We start from the raw sequence: 19,205 nt of genomic DNA on the forward strand, positions 1-19,205 counted from the left end.
TGATATGCGAGTTGGCTCTCCACTTTGTAAAGCGACTGAAAAAAAATGAAACAAATCTTTGTTCGCGCAATTGTTCTACATTACACGTGAAATTCCGTTTCTTTTTCTCTTTTTTTTTTTAGCGAATAGCTACTCGAATCGAGCATTAGGCAATCTACGTTAATTGCATGCGCACATATGCGAAAACATAAACACGTGCGTGTAAGCTGAGCTTAAAGCCAGCGCACGCTTATTACGTCGCTTACCGAGCTAATTAACGGATTTTGGAAGGTAAGCCTAGCGCGCGGCGTGGAGGCGGGGACCATATTTTTGCTCTTCCATTCTATTTTAATCCTCTTTAACCATGTTTTAAGCCTCTTTCGACCCTTCTTCCAAGCCCCTCTCTCGCTAGCCAACCTCTCCTAGATTATTCGCCTAGATTGCTAGACCGATCGATACCGCTCAATCTGTTACTCTCAGATACCGCTCTAGTTCAATTTCTAGTCATGCTGTATGTTCAGGCTCATAACCCAAATGATCTTACGTTCAATTTATCAAATATTAGTAGTGCTATTACAGAGAGGGTGACTGCTAATTATTATTACGCGTCGAGATCGCAAATGTACGAGCTTTACGAGAGATTCACTTATCTGCCACCTCCACGCCGCTTCTTCTTTTTTCTGTTTTCTGGTTGGAGACGTTGTTTTTCTAACGCATGCTTGTCGTGAATTCGAGTCTATATACTTGGCGTCATGTGCACAGATAGGGATACTTGTTAAAATGAAAGTAAATCGTGGGGGAGAGATGTTCGATATGAAACGAGCCTTAAGCACGCAGGAGTCTAATTAAATCTACGATGTTAGTCGTTGCCAGTTGCCGATATACACATGTATATATATATATACATACATATATATATATATATATATATATATATATATATATGTATATGTATATGTATGTATATGTATATGTATACAGACGTTATATATAATGTAGTACGTTACTTGTTTCACACACATCGCGCACGCATATGAATCATCACGTAGAATAATTTGCTGCCCACTGTTAACGCGAAGGAAAAGATAATATATGCGAAGTGCGAAAGCTTATTTTATATACTGAGAGAAATGAACGCTCGAGAAGAAAGAGAGAACTAAAAATCCGAGTTTTACGACCGTCTGTGTCAAATATATTTATACACGCCGGTGATTCTTTATACAGAAAGACGTCCAGGTTACACATATTGAATACGTTCCGTGTAAATAAGACTAATACTCGAATTTACGAGCAGATGATACGATGGCGAAATTATGTACGATAATAAGATTAAGAGCAGACTTTAACGGATCGATTTTACCAACGATACCTGTAACTGTGAGCCTAATTCTTAAACGGTCTATATAATCGAAATGAAATTCTAATCGATTAGAAATTATATTGAAGATCGCACAAACAAGAATACTAACTCTTTGAGATTTTTAATTAAACTATGAAGGAATACTCGCTATATTTTCATACAGGGCCGATTTAATGATATTTAATATATCTGCGTTAACACCTTAAGTCACAAATCATGGTTTCGACAATAACGACGGTTGCACAGGAAAAAAAACACAGAATGCAGCAAGGAAAGGTTTATGATTTGTGCGGGTCCGCATAAAATGCAACAATGATGCACAAATGCAACTCCAAATGCAACATTCCCAAACAAACACTTGAATTTCTGACTTAAGCCGTTAATCTACCCATGTGTTCACAAGTTACTCGCTTATGACGAATTTCAAGTATAGTATCGCGCGACTGTTCGGGAAGAGAGATAGCATGAGGGAAGCATCGACATTTGGTCAACGTTGAAAATAGTAATTTTCCTAATCTTGCACTCAAGTGCCAATCTTGCGAAAAAAAGCGTTGTTCCGTTTGACATTATGAGAGCTTTTCTAGACATTTAACGAGTCAGAGATATAATCACGTTCTTATTTATAGCATGACGCACAATTATTTGTAGATATACGTAGCCGTATATTGTTGTAGAAGGTCGAATGAGGATCGAAATATAGATAATGTATATACTCGGTAAATTTCCAGATTACATTCCGGAAAAAAAGTCTTAATGTAGAATTGTACCGATTTCCGTTCACCAGACAACGACGTTGCAAACGTTGATTCGATGTACTGAATGTATTTATGTATATCATGTATAAGCTGTTGTTGATGACAGATTAAAGAGTATCGCGTAAAATCGTAAAACTTTTACCGCCTTCATTGTCCATTGTTACTTATTCACAGAAGCTAATAATAGAAGTATAAGTCACATTCGCCAAAAAAAAAAAAATCGATAGAATATCGAATAGAATATTAGGAAACAATTGATAAGCTACTGAAGTATGTGCAATTTCACATAATAAAATGTTAATGTTGTAAGATTAAATTGCGCAATCAATAATATTCCAATGAGCACTATGGAAATTGTGGGCAATATGCAGATTCGCGAGAAAGATCGCAAACAATGAAGGCCGAGCGCATTGTATGCGGTTCGTGAACGAGGCCATGGAAATTCCGGCTTTAATATTAATTTCCTCATTATCATTTCTTACAATTTGTCAAGCCTCATTGGTGATATAGTACCTCTACAACGTCGTGTAAAAACATCGCGGAAGCTTCGAAAGTTATGGAATATTAACATTTTTTTTTATAAATAAGTATAACAAATCGCTCATCATTTGCCATTGTTTATTGTTATGTTAATCCAATTGAGCATGGATAAATTTGTATCGACGTGAGTATAATTGCTATCATGAAAAAATATTACAGCATTAGCGTCATGCATTAATTAAAGCGGATTAAACAATCGATTCGATAAGGGAACTGCCTCGAGGTAATCGCGCTATTAGCGAAGCAAATTAAAGCGTTGCACCATGCCAGTCGAATTACTTCGCCGGGTACGATTAACTAAAGTGCAACAACGCGGGCAGACTGCGCAACGCGATAAACGACAGACAAAGAAATTGCAAATAAGTCGGACGGACGTTTTCTTGGCGAGCACGAAAATCCTGAAACCCTCGTCGTATTTATTCGCATGCCAAACGCATGAGTCAGATAATTCGAGTCTCGACTTGGACTTGATTTGCATAAGATTATTGTCTTACGTGGTGGTACGATAAACCTTGTAATTTGAATTTCGGATTTTTTTTAATATTAAAAAATTTTTAACTTCAAAATAACTGATTATTTCGAAAAGATTTAAGAAAATCTGGAGACTTGTGAAGATACTTTTCGGACGAGAAATCGAGTAATTCGCAAATATCAGCGAATCGAAAATTATAATGGGTCGAATTTTGAAATTTGGATAATCATTTCTCACGCCACATCCGCTGTCGTAAATCAGTCTCGTAAATCACATCTGCGAGGATCGACAGGGTTCTGGCAGCGTCTCGACACAGATCTCCACGGGCGTCGCGACGCTCGGCGAAGTTATTTCGAAGATAGTGGGGCATCGCTCTATTTTGGTCGTGCTAGCCAGGGCCGTTCAGTCTGCGGCCCGGCTTCCTTACCGGGAGGCTGCGAATCCGCAATTCACACTTCGATTCGCCCCCTTTCGCGCCCCGAAAATTGTCGAAAAATGGCCGAGAGATAAGCGAACGGGTTTCATCCTCGAATGCGAACGGACGCTCGCGCAGTTTCAGAAGGCACTTTCGGTCGAGAAAGAGAGAAAGGGACAGAGAAAGCCCGGTGTGAACGGAAGCGCCAGCTGGCTACGATTATTGCTTCCGAGACTTGACGTGGATTCGAAGAGAACAGTGTCATATCGATGTTCGCTTGGTTTCACATCGACGTACAAAAAGTGACAATCTAATGACAATTTAAATAATTAACCGTAAGCTTTAGTCACGGCCTGGCACGGATCTGGTTTCGCTTGTAAATAATACCGAACGATAATCGGAAGTCCGGAAATCGAAAAAAATTGTATGTATCAACGCCGCATGTTCAACGACGCGAGCTGTAAGTTCGCCACAAATTAAAAAAAAATTGATTAAATCGGCAGATACATCGCATACGGAATGAAAGTGCAATTTAGAAAAAGTTAAAGAAATTGAGCCAAGCGAACGGGATCCTGTTCTTCGCAGGTGGTTAAGAACCCGAGAGACTTTAATGTTATTCTGAGGGTGCCCGCGAGTCATCGTGAGAAACAGAGATGTTTTGGATCGAGCCGGACGAGGAGGAGGAGGCGTTGCTATGCAGCCCCGCTCTGATGGCCAGGCGGGCCTCGGAGTCCTGGATCGTCGCACCTCCCGTGGAGGTACGCGGGGCGAGCCCACGTTCCGACGTTCTAACAACAACCAGCTAGGCAACGCGTGAAAGTTCAGGGTGGGATGTAGCGAGAGTTTTCCCGAAGAGGGAGGGAGGGGCAAAAAAACAGCGCAATAGATAACGAACGGGGGGGGGGGAGAAACGCTGTTTGCTCGCGCGGTCGTTAGGGGTGGAATCAGCTGTGCCTAGCGACAACGCACGCTCGACGGAGTGCGGAAGGGTGTGGAGGGTTTGCGAATAGAACGCGTCGTAATAAACGAAGAGTCAGCAAATACAATACGATAGATTGCACAAATATGGCGAATAGGAAAATATACGCGTGGCCTTATTTAAGAAGATCGCACGTAACAGATAAGGACGCGCGATATGCGAAAGTATTCAAGACGCGAGACAGGAGGCTCTTTGCAATGCCGCGATTTAATATGCATGACTTATATAAGGTGTTAGAAAAAAATAAGATTAAAGAATTAGAGAGCAGATTATAAACTGTGTAAAATTTATTTAGAACTGATTTACGCACAATTTTATGAATGCAAAATGCAAAAATGCAAGTAAATTACATGTATTAATAAAAAAATGATTTCTATTTCTGACAAAATTGTCAGATTTTGATCATACTTTTTAAATCAGTTCAATATGTTTCTTTTTAACACTAAATCTCTACAATAAATAAATGATTCCTTTTGTAATATTCTATATGCATACATTACTGCGACGAGAAATGGAATGTACACAATTATGCAATATTATATTTAGCGAATTCATCGGGTAACTCGCCGCATACCATGCGTTTGTAGAATATCACGCGACGCGTGCGGAATTTTCTTGTAACAGCGATACGAATGAATCTTTGTATAAAGGTAAAAATTTTCGATCGTAATTAAAATTATTTTTTATATTTTTTTTAATCCGAAATCTCATTTGCAAAGGATATAATATATACTTTTTCCCTACGGTTTTTTAGAAGTTTAGTTTACCTAGTTTCAGTTTATCTAGTCGTGCGATAAGAATGTGAAGGTCGATGCGACAAGTCGTTTTGGCTGGGATTAGACCCCTCGGCCCTTGCACCACGGTGCTCGAAAAACATCGTCTCTCTTCGGTTTGGAACGGCTCCAAAGACCGTCCCTTCCGCTCGTACTCTATCTTTCTCCTCGCCATCCGTTGCGTTCGCATGAAATGCTGAATTAACAAAACACGTAATTACGGGCATTCGACGTTCTAACACAAGCCAATTCTGAATCGGTTTCGTGAAAAATGCTGCTAGGACGACAGAACTTGAGACCGAAGGTTTAATCCTTTAACGAATTGTTATTATATAATTCTGCAACCATAACTGTGGTTGACTGCACGCAGAGAGAGAAGACTGAATAAAAAAATCTCAATTGTCTCGATAGTCAATGGTTGAAAATTCAATGGTAGCTTCACAGAGCGATATAAAACAGAGCCGTCTAACTTTTGACGTCACGCGAACGAGCAAACAGAAATTCGAACAAGAGAGATGCTCGTTTATGTGTACAGCTCTCTGATATAAAACAAAAGCTTTAAAAAGTACAATGGAAACAAGTTAAAAAGGTTAATAATCTTGGGTAGAATAGAGTGCAATTTCACTTAAGAGAGTTGTCTCATCCATAAAGCGGAAAAATAAGCAATTTTTACGAATTTAAAAGACAAAAATTTTTATAAATGAATTCTTCAAATACATCAGATAGGTTTTCGCTTAGTTTGCTTGGCTTTCTTATCAAATGCTTTTAATTTCCACCAATTTTGTAGATATCGACAATATACTTGAAAACATGATTTTAAGAGCTAAAAATTAATATCTCGACGATTACAAAAGAGTAATTTGAAATTATACGTCAATAAATCCTTGCACGTTGCGTGTTCACGAAACCGATCCTCAAACGTTGGACTTTATTAAAATCAGATGTTTAATTAAATTAACCGACATGTAACCTCACCTAGTTATTAATTTAACCTAACTATTCCCTGTAAGAAGTACACTCGAAGTATTATAATTACTATTGCCTGACAATAACTCCGTTTTTCTCTTTCCGCTGTATACCCATGTTGTTGTACGCCATATAGGCATACAGTGTATTAGTAAATCGATAAGTAATTCGCACCGTCGCTCTCGAGGCCCTGCATCTCTCTCTTTTTGTTTCTCGTTTATTTCCTTCGTGCAGGCGATGCCGGTGGCGGCAATGCCCCTTCAACGAAAGAAGTCACTGCCGGACGTGGCGCAGCCGATCCAGCTCACGGCCACCGCACCATTGTCGAGGGAAGAAGTCAGTATTCTGAGCAGCATGAGGAGAGAGGAGATTCGCAGGCAAATCGACGAGAGCGAGAGGCTCAGGGCAAACCCGCTTTTATATTTGGTCAGTCCGCAGGTTAAAGTGAGTATCCTCTCCGTCTCTGTACCTGACCGTCGAAAACTTGTCGATGTTGACATTGTTGACAATGGCGCGGCAGCGGCGGCGGCGGCGGCGTCAATCCTCGCCGGTCGTTCATAAAAACAAGAGAGAACACTGAGCGACACTTGGCAGAGTGTTACGGTTTATTTCGGATCGAGTCCTGCGTCTCTCGGCTTGGTACGCAAAAATATAACGCATCGCGAGAAACGCGTGACGATTCTATAATAGGTTCTCGCGCGGTTCTATAATTCAGCATCCGCTCGGTCCAGTTTCCCGGTCGTGAGGAGATCGAATGAAATTGTGCATGCGACAGAACGATAACGAAAATCGAAATATCCGAGTTTAAAAGAACAAAAAGTATAAGGGAAACAACACAGCGACGGCTGCGTTACGTTACGCGTGCGAAGACAATTTTACTCATGTAACATCGATATGAATCATTCGGCGTCCTCGCCGAATTCTTGGCTTCGATTCCGAGCAGCGGCTCGCGTTTAAGAAAAACGCTTAACTCATAATGTTCTCGTATTGTTTCCAGGACTGGTTCTCCCGCCAGCAGCTCGTGATGCTGGTGCTCTTCATCAACATATCTCTAGCTTTGATGTTCTTCAAGCTGCTGACGTAGCAGCCAGCCGACGATCGGGTTCACGGACTCGTGAACGTGGACGTGACCTGAGACCCGGTGGCACCGCGACGAATTGGGTCGTCACCGAGCCAGAATTTCGAAGAAAAAAAAAACGGCAATGTGGCCGCACCAAGAATCGCCGGGAACGGCTTTCACGAGCGATGCACTCGGTCTTACGCGCCGCGGGCGCTACGCTACGAGGGGGAATATTTGTGAATCGAGACCGAAGCGAAAAGGGAGCCCAAAGAGGATCAGTCCTAGCGGAGATTTTGTCGCGCGAAAGCGACCGTAATCGAATTTCGTGCGATCGCGAAAATCTAAGTAGTCGAGTGAAAAGAGGAAGCAGCGAGATGGGAACGTCTCTCCGAGACTTACAACGGATTCGCTTTTGAATATTGTAAATTAAAAGGGACTTAAGCGTTATAAAAGGAAAGAAAAAGGAAAGAGCAACGGTACAGAAGAGCATAGTAGTTTAAAAGAGTTTAGATGACGATTGCATTCTCGAAGGTTTTTCGCACTCCAGAAACAGGTTCTAATGACCTGTCCATGACAAAATTTTTTCTGACAAAGCGTTTTAGAGATTTGTCGCTGAGATCCTTTTTAATTGACAGACTAATATTTATTGGACAATTTTTGAAGAAAAAAAAAACGATGAAACTCCTGGGCGCACAGTTTGTCGTTTGCGCGAGAGGGAGACATCGACACGTCTTTTGGAAATGGGAGGCGCGTGCTGCGCACTCTCAACGCCTGTATCATACCTATTTTTACACCAAATACTTTAATAACGCTACTTGTAAGAGTAGATCGAGCCCTCTTTCGGGCGGGCCGCCGATCGATCGTATTCGACATACGAATCTTCTTCTCTAGTCATAATTTTCTCTTTTCTGACGATCGGCTCGAGCGCAGCAAGTATAATAGCGACGATCGAATTCTATGTACACGATTGATTTTTGAACGACGAGTCAGCGCCGCTTGCCGCGAGCACTTTTAAGGGAGAATTTATACCTTGACAGAAAAACAGAAAACAGAAAAGCAGAAGCCAATCAATTGATAACTTAAGTTGCACTTAATTACTAAGTACTAACAAGTGTAGCACTTGATAGCTAAGTGCAACTTCTGATTGACAGATCTGCACTGTTCTGTTTTCGGATTTTCCGTCAAGGTGCAAATTCTCCCTAATTAAAGCTAACGCTGTTGGATTCAAAGCGGTATTCAAGGTCGAATTATCCGAATCATAATTACGGCTATTCCCCTAAAGGTAGCGATTAATTGTTACTTAGCAATGATCGTAATTGTAGCCGTGATGCTGACGCGCGCGACGTAGATTCATTAACGCGCATCCGAGCATTTATAGCGTTCCACAACGATTGCGGTAAATTTGTAAGTCGTAAGTTTACTATAAACAGAAGAGAGAGAAAGAGAGAGACATAGAAAGTTCTCACAGTCCTCGAATTTTTACGAGCTCTGCGGGATTATAGTTACAATTACCACGGTTGACTATCGATGAGATCTGAATCCATCGAATCGTGTTCCGTTTAGATTATGGAGTTTCTCGGATAGCGAAATGTGTCAATTCGGATGTGAATTTGCGAACAAGTTGAGAGAAACGTTTCGGCTACGAATATAAATTAGCTTTCGGATAAGAGATCGAAGGTCGATACGCTTGTTATTTATTGACGCGAAGACTTGACATTGTTTTCCCTGAATTACGCTTTACATTCTACGTCTAAGAAAAATATTAGCGCTGAAAACCCGGATGACTCATAGCGTAACAATCGCGTCGCACGCGATCGCGATAACATCGTTCACCGAGACGACGCAAAATCGCAACGTGTATTCTGTACATATAAACATCAGCGGGCTCTTATCGACGAATGTCTGTCGAGCGTCGAAATTAGAAGCAGATTAAGCACACATGACTTTCGACGAGATCTCGAGGACGTCTCTCGCGGAAGAAGACGATTATCCCGTGACTATTCGAGACGTAAAACTAGTATCAAAACGCTCTTTGATCCATCGATATATCGGCGACTCGCCGAAGTTTATCTCGTAATTTCGCGAAAACGCGCACAAATCGCGAGAGTTATCTCTCGCATTCCCTCTCCCACGATGGATCGACGATCGGCCTTCCTGCGCTCGAGCGACCGTATTTTTTCTAGCCTCGAGGGCATAGCTTGTATATCTCTAGGTAAATTTGTAAATAATCGTGTAATACGCCGATTGCGATTGCAAGACTTTGCAGACTTTGTTCACACTACACGCGACAACCGTTCTCGCGCGCTCTCGGATGCCGAATTTGGCCGGAAAGCGAGAGGATCACCGAAAGTCGAGATCGTCTTTTAACTCGAAGGATCTCGCTCTTGTTCATAGCGAAACTAAGCTTCTCTCTTATTCCTCTGCTTTTGACAGTGCCAATGACGTAGCCAGTGTACTTCCGCGAGGGTAAATTTGATCGGCGACGTATGCACTCGCGTTCAAATTGTGCCCCGAAATCCGAAAGTCTTTGTTCAAGCGCGAGCACGAAGTTGAAATATGAAGCATTCGATCGAGATGCAACGGAACGATATTTTGACGCTATCCATACTGAAGCTGCGAAAAGCACAAAAGAGAAAAATTATTCTTGTCCGCCAAGTTTCGCTGGGCAAGTCGAACGAACCCAGGATTTACCAGGATTGTCAAATTCGTAATGCTGGGGTTTACGTCTGGCATCTATCTCGCGATACACGTTTGTGCCTGACAGTAACGTGATTGATTCAATGTTAAAGAATTTCTCCAATATTATAGTCTATGATAAGAGAAAACGGTAAACTGAGAGAAGTATCGAATAGAAATGTCAAACGTAAAGCCGGCTGGCATACTTAAAAAGGACAGGGTCATATAGAAGAAAAAACCGGAAGAAGGTCGCGTCGGCACGAAATAAGTTGAATGTTCCAGCTTAGAAGAAGGTCCGAAAGTTTTGTGTGTGTGTATGTGTGTGTGCGTACGTGTGTGTATGTGTGTATATGTATGTGTGGTGTGTATGTACGAGGTGCATTCGCATAGATACTATACCTATTACGCACATTCGCCGTTTTGCGGGTCATGCATTGTATATATATTGCTACTATACATATAAAATTTATTAGTTAGTTATCGGAGAGAAACTAGAAAAGATTTGATATTGAATAACGTTGGGAGGAAACATTCATCGGGAACAAGAGGGGACTGGAGTCGGGAAAGAGAGAACAGGGCGAGGCGGGAGGTAATTTTCGTCACCGAACAAGCCATATCATTTAATCAAAGGAAATTTACGCGATTCGTATTGTTTTATTTATCGAATGGGGAAATTGTTTTCGCGATGTACGATGCGATGTCATAATATGTACATATTATGATCACGTATATATATACATATACGTAAGAGCATATGTATATTTCACTTGTTATATCTCTTGACTATTATCGCAGGTAGCGCGCATATCCCGTTATTGTATATTATTATAATTATTACTATTATATTATTATTTGGATTATTATCATTATTATTGTTATATTATCTCCATATCACCATCCTGTCGAAAAAAAAGTACGAATGTTTAAAACAATTAAAATATGAACGTGGGAGAAATTTTTGGTATTTTGAAAAATATGCGACACTGGAACCTGAGGCCCATTGCCATTGTTAATTTGCGCAAGCAGTGATTCAATAAACTTGTATCATAACAGATAAACGACTCTGGTAATTGATATCACAATACTTCTCATTTCGCTCTATGTCCGCCGGATGGTTATCGTCCACGTCGCGAAAGCAAAAGAACGCAAACGAGATCGACGACTTAATTGCCGCAGTGACATGAGAATTTATCGTGTAACCAAACGATCGAGAGTACGTACACACAGGGTGGTACTTTCCATTATTCCTATACATATGACACACACATGTAAACGTATGCACGCTACATACACTTTCTTTCCGAACGGCACGGGTGAAAATCGCAACGAAATCGAACGATGATTTACGCGGTAAACATGCAGAGTGTGCTAATCGCGTTCGTTAAAGTAAATGTTTTCTCGCACGTACACGGTGCGCATGTTTACAAATCGACAAACCGAGAACTTCGCATCTGCGTAGTTGCCAAAGTCAGTCTCAGAGATCGTAAACAGATCATTGTAATTTTCAGGGAATATTCCGCAGTCATAAATGTCATTATGTTGTCGGCAAGTAAATAATATGCTGGAATTAAAAATGCTTTACAGAGATAACAACGTAATTTTTCTCGGTTGGGAAAACGACTGGCTTCCGGAGAATTACGAGGAATTCGCTGCACACATGGCTTGAATTCACACATTGACGTCGAGACGTCTCAGGGAGCGGCCTCGAAAGCGGAAACGTTCTCCGCGCCGCGCCGGTTAAAATCAAGTTAAGTCACGAGGATCGACACGGCAAAGTTGAAAGTAAATCGGCGGTGCATCCTTCCACTGCGTGAACACGCCACACGCCACGTCGCTTTTTGCGCGATCAGTGCCGTTGCGTCACACATCGAGCGAGACTGCGTCTGTGATACGCACCGTCTATTACCGGTGTCAACGTCATTCGAGTCAATGAGTATTGTACATATCAGGCGAAACGTGACCGTTTGTCGAGCGAAAAATAGTTTCAATGAGTAGCCTTTGTATCGATTGCGAGCGTTATCACTGATATTTCTGCTTAATGCAGCTCGTCATTGAGAAGGATTTAAATCGTGGGAAAAAAGGTAATTAGAACTCGTGATAATTGTGTTGGATATATATCGAAAATTCCGTTTATGTTTAAAGGCTTACAGTCAGGCCGAACAGAAGAATGCGTAGACTGAAAACTGAATCTCTTTCAAATGAACTTTTTGCGTCGACTGCGGTTTCTATACCTATACCTGCTATTCAAAGAAACGCACGCTTTCATCTTTCGAAAGCAACTGAATAAACATGAGTGACCATTAATTCTTATATGATGTTTAGGCGTCAATAATACATATAATTGTAAAACTGATTATATTTCCGAAATTCTTAAAATTTATTGTTAGTAAAAAAAACAACGGTGATCTATTTTTGCAGTTGGATCGGCTCGAAAGCCGAACTGGCTGAAGGAAGTCGGCCTCGAGCGATATCTGCAACCTCGTATTTGCGATTCGGGAAATCAGTCATTCGACAGGTCGGCCGCTTTATCATGACGTATGCCCGGCAAACAGGTGATAATGCCGAAATGCAATCTACTCTAATTTTAACCACTGAACAAGAAGAACAGGTGCTGCAGTCGTTATCAACTAATGAGTGCAACGATTGCGACGAGACACGATTGGAGGAGGTAGATTCGTCCTTAACTCACGACATCGTTTTAGCTAAGGTGCCTATGTAACATATATAGACTTCTAATTTTAGGCCATCTTCGTTTACCCTCTCTCATTTACGCAGCACGATCGTTCGGTCTAGGATTTATTAGTCTACAACCGACAAGCGAAATAATATTGCTTTTATATGTAAAAGAGAGTTTTATTAACTGCCGTTTTTATTTTTAAATTCCAATCGTTTCGGAATTTATGATCAATTTTGATTATTGCCTTCCAAAAATACTTATATATAAAAATAATTAATTGCCATTTATATTCAACTGACAATGAATGTAAATTAAAAGACGAAAAACACGTATCTCTCTGAACAGCAAAAAACACGCGACCGATAGAGTTTATTCGATTTTTTAATTTGTTTTAAGTCTTGTTCAATTTTTTGTCCGACCCGACTAAGCACAGACGGGATTCACAGCCATAGCCTCGTATCTCGTCTTAAATGCGCACACGATTTGAGAATTGAGGTCGCCCAAGATAATCATCGCAACTGTTCGCGCCGCTTCTCAAATATTTATCCGAGAGGCCGTTTAGGAACGTAATTCGGATCTTATCAAATTGTAATCGCGATTCGGGGAAACACAAACTGGAAAGTGGGGTCGGGCGCAATGTACTATACGCGCGTGCGACGCACTATGTATATGCGACACTCCTTATCTCCTATATCTCCCCTGATTCTTTTTCCGCTATTCTGTACGGTCGCCGCGGTGAAAAGAGATCCAAAATACCGCGCACCGCACCGGCACCACGCAGACGAATGATAAAAGGCGCGGTCAATAACCCAAACAAGAATAGGATTTCACTTATAACGTTACGTAGCAACGGCGTAACACAGAGGCGGATAGTAGAAAAAATAGGGGAAGAAAAGCTGGCAATAAAAAAAGACGTATTCATGATAAATGTTAATACGGTCAAGGTGTAGCAAGTTAGGCCGTCCTATTCTCTCTCTCTCGCATACACACACACACACACACACAGTCGCACTACCACGGCAATAAAGACATTATCTATTGATTCGCGTCGTTTCGCGTTCGTATAACAGCGCCTTGCATTGTAAAATAATCCGGGCATTTTCTGGGTCATTAACCGCGGTATATATCGATCGCGTCGGTATCTCGTCTCGAGGAAACACCACGCGAGAGAGGCGACCACGCTCGACTTTTTACCAAACCTATTTTCAGCCTAAAGAATACAGAGTAGAAAATACTTATCTCGTTTAGTATAAAAATGTATAAAAAAATTCAACTGTGAATACGATAATTCACTATCTGTTGCGTTGCACGCAGTTATGTAGAAGAGGAATCGATTGCATCCATTTCTGGACTCTTATTAGATCTGGTGTTTGCTGGAATATCAGCTTGCTGGAGATATCGTGTTACGCGCGATAGAATCGAAAATCAATTATCGCGCGTCAAACATCACCGTCAGAGAATTAACGTCTCTAGCTCGATTATTTGGAGTTTCGTCTCGTAATCAAACCCCCTTTCAAAACGGCTGTTTCTGAGAAATTGCATATTCCCGAGTTGGTTCTCTTCTGGACGCAATACCGCGTTATACGCCAATGATCGAACGGGTTGAGAGCATATATGTATACGTATATATATATATAATATGAGTGCCACACGCACGATGTGCACGTGCGTGAGCTGACCTCGCTCTGTCCACGCACCTCCCGCATGGCTCTCCGCCACTCTCCGGCGATTCGCGCGCACAGCTGAACCGAGCTGACGAGCTGTGAGCTGAGACCTTCGTCCGAGGAGAGGGAGGGAAGAAGATAGAGCTAAACTCTAAAGGAAACCTCGTATGTATCGCGATCGCACCGGACCGTTTCGTTCCCGAGAGCTGCTTTCATTTCTAACAGCAGAGCGCGGAGAGACGCAGAAACGCTCTCTCGCTCCTCCTTTCCTCTCCTCTCCTCTCCTCTCTTCGTCTCCTCCCGCACCGTTACTCTCGATAGTCCTTTCTCCCGACGAGCGAATTAATCACGCGACTTCTCCGCGCGCACGTTTCGCACGCTCGCGATTTCCTTGTCTTTGGCCGTTCCACGATCTTTCTATTCCATGCTGTATTATTAATCCGAGAATAAGTACATCCGAATTATTTGGAATAATATTATTAAACGCGCTCCAAAATTGTTACTTTTGGTTCCGAGTTTCCAACTCAAATAGAAAATCTCTCGACAGTATATCACCGACGCGAAAATAATTATTTCCTCTTAAGAAAAGTAATCAAATGTAAATATATATTTAAAAATATGTATCAAAGAACATTGATAAGAACATTGAAAAAAGCGCAAGTATAGTGATGTTTTTTCTATTATAATTATTGCGTTACTTTGCGTTTATATATTTTATTTTTTTGTGACATATGTTATGGGAATCTAAACGGATTTGGGATGTGCTTGTGTATGTGTGTGCGTGTGTGGGTGCTACAACCCGACCGATGCAGGTTCAAACAGGCACGAACGTGTTCTTGTCTGTCTTCCGAGTATTCATTGTATTCGGAGAATTTACCGCAGCATGAGAGGGGAAAGGAGCGTGGTACAATCCGAACATTTCCCTGAGAATTTTAAAGACATTGAGATAGCTACGTATACAAAAATCTCGTAACTATTCTGATAAAAATGTATCATGAGATAGAAAAAGTGTAAACATTTATATTTTAAAGCCGCGAGAAAGAATAAATACAAGAATTAATATTAACAGATTGAAAACTGTTATTCAGAGTTTTCTCTGAATTTGTGATCGAACAAAAGAAAAATATAGAAGGAACTGTTAATTAAGAATTAGAGTTATTATTTTTTCTTTATCCTTCTCTGATCGCACGCAGTTGTTCTTATTTTACTTATTGTACTCATTTTATCATCAAGTTTTCAGTTCTTGTCAAAATAAATATTTAAGCTCAACTAATCCAACAGACCCTTGAAGTAACTGTTGGTTCTTGGAACAAGCCTTTCCTTCTTTCTTTTTATTGCTGTGCCTATGCAAACATTCGTTATTGCGCACGTTTTGTTTATCGTTTAGGAGAATGACAGATTTTGGGGAGCATACACATATATCTCTTTTATCAATCTCTATATATCTCATCTGTATATCTTGTAAATTGGGCATCTGATTACATCACGAACGTTGATATTTATTACACGCGAGAGTTTCCATCGAACGCGTTATCAATCGCGCGATCTCAAAGATTCATCGCGGGGATGACGAAACACGCCGATTCTTTGCGTTCACGAGAGCCGTGAGATCACGCACCAATTAAATGCACTGTTTCTAGGCCTGGCGAAACTAAGGAAATGAATTCGAATATATCACGAATGCATGAGATACGTGGGCGAGCTATCCAGATATGATAAAAAAAAAAAAAAAGATTAAAAGCTTCGATATTTGCTCAATCTTTCTCGTACGCGGAAATTTATTGAAATCCATTCGTGTGGCAAACTTGATCGCTTCCGCAAGTGTATTTCTACGAGGGGAAAAGAATCAGGAAAAGAATCATTGATGATCGACGATGACCCCGCGGTCTCATCCGAGGGCGAATTGATTGAAATCGGTATGCGGTCTCTGAGGGGGAAGGGGGGGAGGTTCTCATTGTCACACTTAATTCATTTACGCTAAATTAAATTCGCGACTTTGCCACGGTCGCCTATCTACCTGGCTTGACGTAAAAACCAATAAGATAACGCGAGTGACGCGCATTCTGGAAAGTTTAAACTGATCACGGCCACGTGCCGATCAAGCGATACTGCGAAAGACGCGTCGCGGCGTGTGTGTACCTGACAAGTATGATTCATTATTTTATCAAAACGTCAAGTATTGGCGATTCTTGCCGCGCAATATTGCATCATTGATCATATTGAGTTATTGTCTTCAACATCGAAATCTACGCATTTTTGCGTCGGAAAATCATTTCAAAATATTCCTACAGATACGCGACGACGTCTATAATACGATAGCATATCCGTATTTACGAATTGATAAATCACTTTTGCATTTTTAGGGACTCAGGGTACACATTCTACTTTCTCAAGAGAGATGCGAGAATTTATATCATCCGCAAAGAAATCATCCTCTCTTTCTCTCGTCTACGAGGCGTATGATTGCACATTATTACGTATACTTACAGCTCCCCGGTACGTCACATTTAGCACGAGCCGACATCCTTATCAACTGCCACGTGCACGTGCAATTACGACGCCAAGAACGGCCTTTACTGCGTCGGAACTATTCGCGACGCAGTATGTCGCGCTTACGCATTCGAATTAAAATTCAGCATGTCTAGGCATTGTATTCTAATTATCCGTGGAATCGTTCGACGCCGTCAATTGCGTCGCGATCGCCGAATTCTAGCCGGATTGGCGAACAAGATGTCGACCGGGTCGAGATGCCTCACTTTTACTCTCGATTGTCCTTGACTCGGCGTCTAGCAAAAAGGAGAAGACCTTCGCGGGCACGCGATTTTATATAAATAATTGGACTTTATACAGCTCGAGATAAAAAGAAAGTTCACGCGTCAGATCTCTCTAATTCATGATAACTTGATCCAAAAGTATCTTAAAAAAATACGCGCGATCGCGAGGCGGACGTTTTTCTTATCATAAAAAAAATAATACGGTAAAACGCAAACGCTCCCGTTTCTCGCAAATTGCGTCGTTCGGCGAATCGAAAGTGTTACCTCGGTCTGCGTATGCCTCTTGCATACCACATCATATATACCGCTTTTTGCCTACCTCGCATCGGAGATGTTGCTAAATCTGCTCTCGCTTAAACGCTTACAGCATCGCTCGGCGATCTCACCTCTGACTTACAGAGACGAGTCGTCGAACCTCGCTCGTGGATGCGCGAGCGATTACGGGTGACGCGTTATTTTCAGAAATAATGATATTCTCGGACCGAGGTGTTTTCCTCGCGTCTGTAATCTCTGTGCGAACTCGAAGAAAAGGAAAGAAAGGGGAGAGAGAGAGAGAGAGAGAGAGAGAGAGAGAGAGAGAGAGAGAGAAAGCGAGTATATTTCTGAGCGGATGCAGGAAGTGTGGATATATCGATCGCGTAGCGAAGGGTAAACAAACACGACGCGGAGTCGCCGCTGCTCGTGCTTGCTCGAAAGTTTCGTCCGTATCTCCCATTCATCGCGTGCCTCGGAATACGCTTTGTTGTCGGGCGACTGCACGCGCGGCGGGAAGAAGAGGCACGGACGGCCGCGTCCCGAGGTCGCGCAAGCGCCTCGTACCGTAGGATCGAACAGCTGTATAGCAGCAACGTCGGCTCGGGCATCGAATCGTCGTGCGTCGCGCGTTGCTACGCGCTACGCGACTTTAATATTAAGGAGAATGAGCGAAATAGCGATATTCTCCTCCCGACCGAATCGTATTCAGGAGGCTCGGATTTGGCGCTACCGAGCCTTTGTGCCTGATCGAACGGAGCTTTGACCTTGCGAGCCCTTGCGTGAATGAGAACCGCGGAGAAAAACAGATTGTTTTTCCAAAATAGCCGCTGCTAGCGGTCGAGGCAGTTTGTTTGAAAGACAATCGCGTTGCATTTTTTATGGTTGAACATGGGAGAGAAGAATATCACACATATAAAAATAATGCGCATGTAGATGCGAGGACAAAGGGATCCCTTAACCTCGAATTTTAAAACTTATTGCGACTTAGGTTTCACATCAGATAAATTTGATTGCTCAATTATTATTTACGGTAGGGATTGAGAAATGCTTGGAGCTCTACGATTTTCGAGATGAAAGATCGCGACACGCATAACAAACAACGTGCGTGGAATTGCGCGTTTTCAAACCTATAAACGCGATGACAACAAATCGTAAATATCGCGCGACGGTCGTGATTCGTATAATAGATTATCTCTGATTACCTGGTATCAACTGTGACGCATATACAAATGCATAAAAACAAATTATTATGGACAAAAACATATTTGCTATCCGAATCCGCTGTTTAATTAGCTGGCATCGACGCACTAGGTCAGACGTAAAACAATATTCTCACAACAGGGGGAACGGCGCATGCGCTAGATGACGTCACGAGCGTGATCGCCAATTTACAGGACCGACCCGGCCACGTTTAACTTGGGTCTCATGCTACATGAATTATCTAGGTGTATTTAGGTGTATGCCTAATAACGGTTCAACTTAAGTGATGGTTCCGTATAACGTTCAACGGTTCTGCATAACGTTAGAGATACATTTAACGAGTATTATTATTATATAATTAGAACCGAAAGACCGATTCTCCGTTACGATAATATTTCCGACGTGACTGTGATGTTTACAAAATCATTTTTATAAGAATTTAAGTGTTAAGGATTTTATTTCGCCCCGACTTCTCTTTCATTGTGAATCCTTATTTTTTTCTAATCATAGAATTTTTTTTCTTATATACACTAATTAGATTAAGATAGAGATTATAATATTTTTATTTTCATTCGCAGTTAAAAATACCAATTCTTTTTGTTATGTATTTTCGTCTTAGGAACTCGGGACGTACATCGCCGGCGGTCATTGACTTCGGCC

At 41.6% G+C, this 19,205-nt stretch overlaps 2 protein-coding genes across 3 annotated transcripts in view; one reads left to right on the plus strand and one right to left on the minus strand.

The window, feature by feature from the left end:
* LOC105448183 (junctophilin-1) overlaps positions 1-13,019 on the plus strand; it is a 35,005-nt gene extending 21,986 nt beyond the window's left edge. Inside the window, 2 exon segments of the mRNA XM_011686614.1 lie at positions 6,474-6,683; positions 7,237-13,019. Of these exon segments, the coding sequence (XP_011684916.1) occupies positions 6,474-6,683; positions 7,237-7,323 (297 nt within the window). The 3' untranslated portion in view covers positions 7,324-13,019.
* LOC105448184 (cytochrome b5) overlaps positions 1-18,680 on the minus strand; it is a 51,261-nt gene extending 32,581 nt beyond the window's left edge. For both annotated transcript variants that reach the window (XM_011686620.1, XM_011686617.1), the window contains exon 1: positions 18,548-18,680. The gene's annotated coding sequence lies outside the window, so the exon portion shown is untranslated. The remainder of the gene's footprint in view (positions 1-18,547) is intronic.
* Between the last annotated feature and the right edge of the window lie 525 nt (positions 18,681-19,205).

Source organism: Wasmannia auropunctata, unplaced genomic scaffold, assembly GCF_000956235.1.
Source record: "Wasmannia auropunctata unplaced genomic scaffold, wasmannia.A_1.0 LD336088.1, whole genome shotgun sequence".
NCBI lineage: Eukaryota > Metazoa > Arthropoda > Insecta > Hymenoptera > Formicidae > Wasmannia > Wasmannia auropunctata.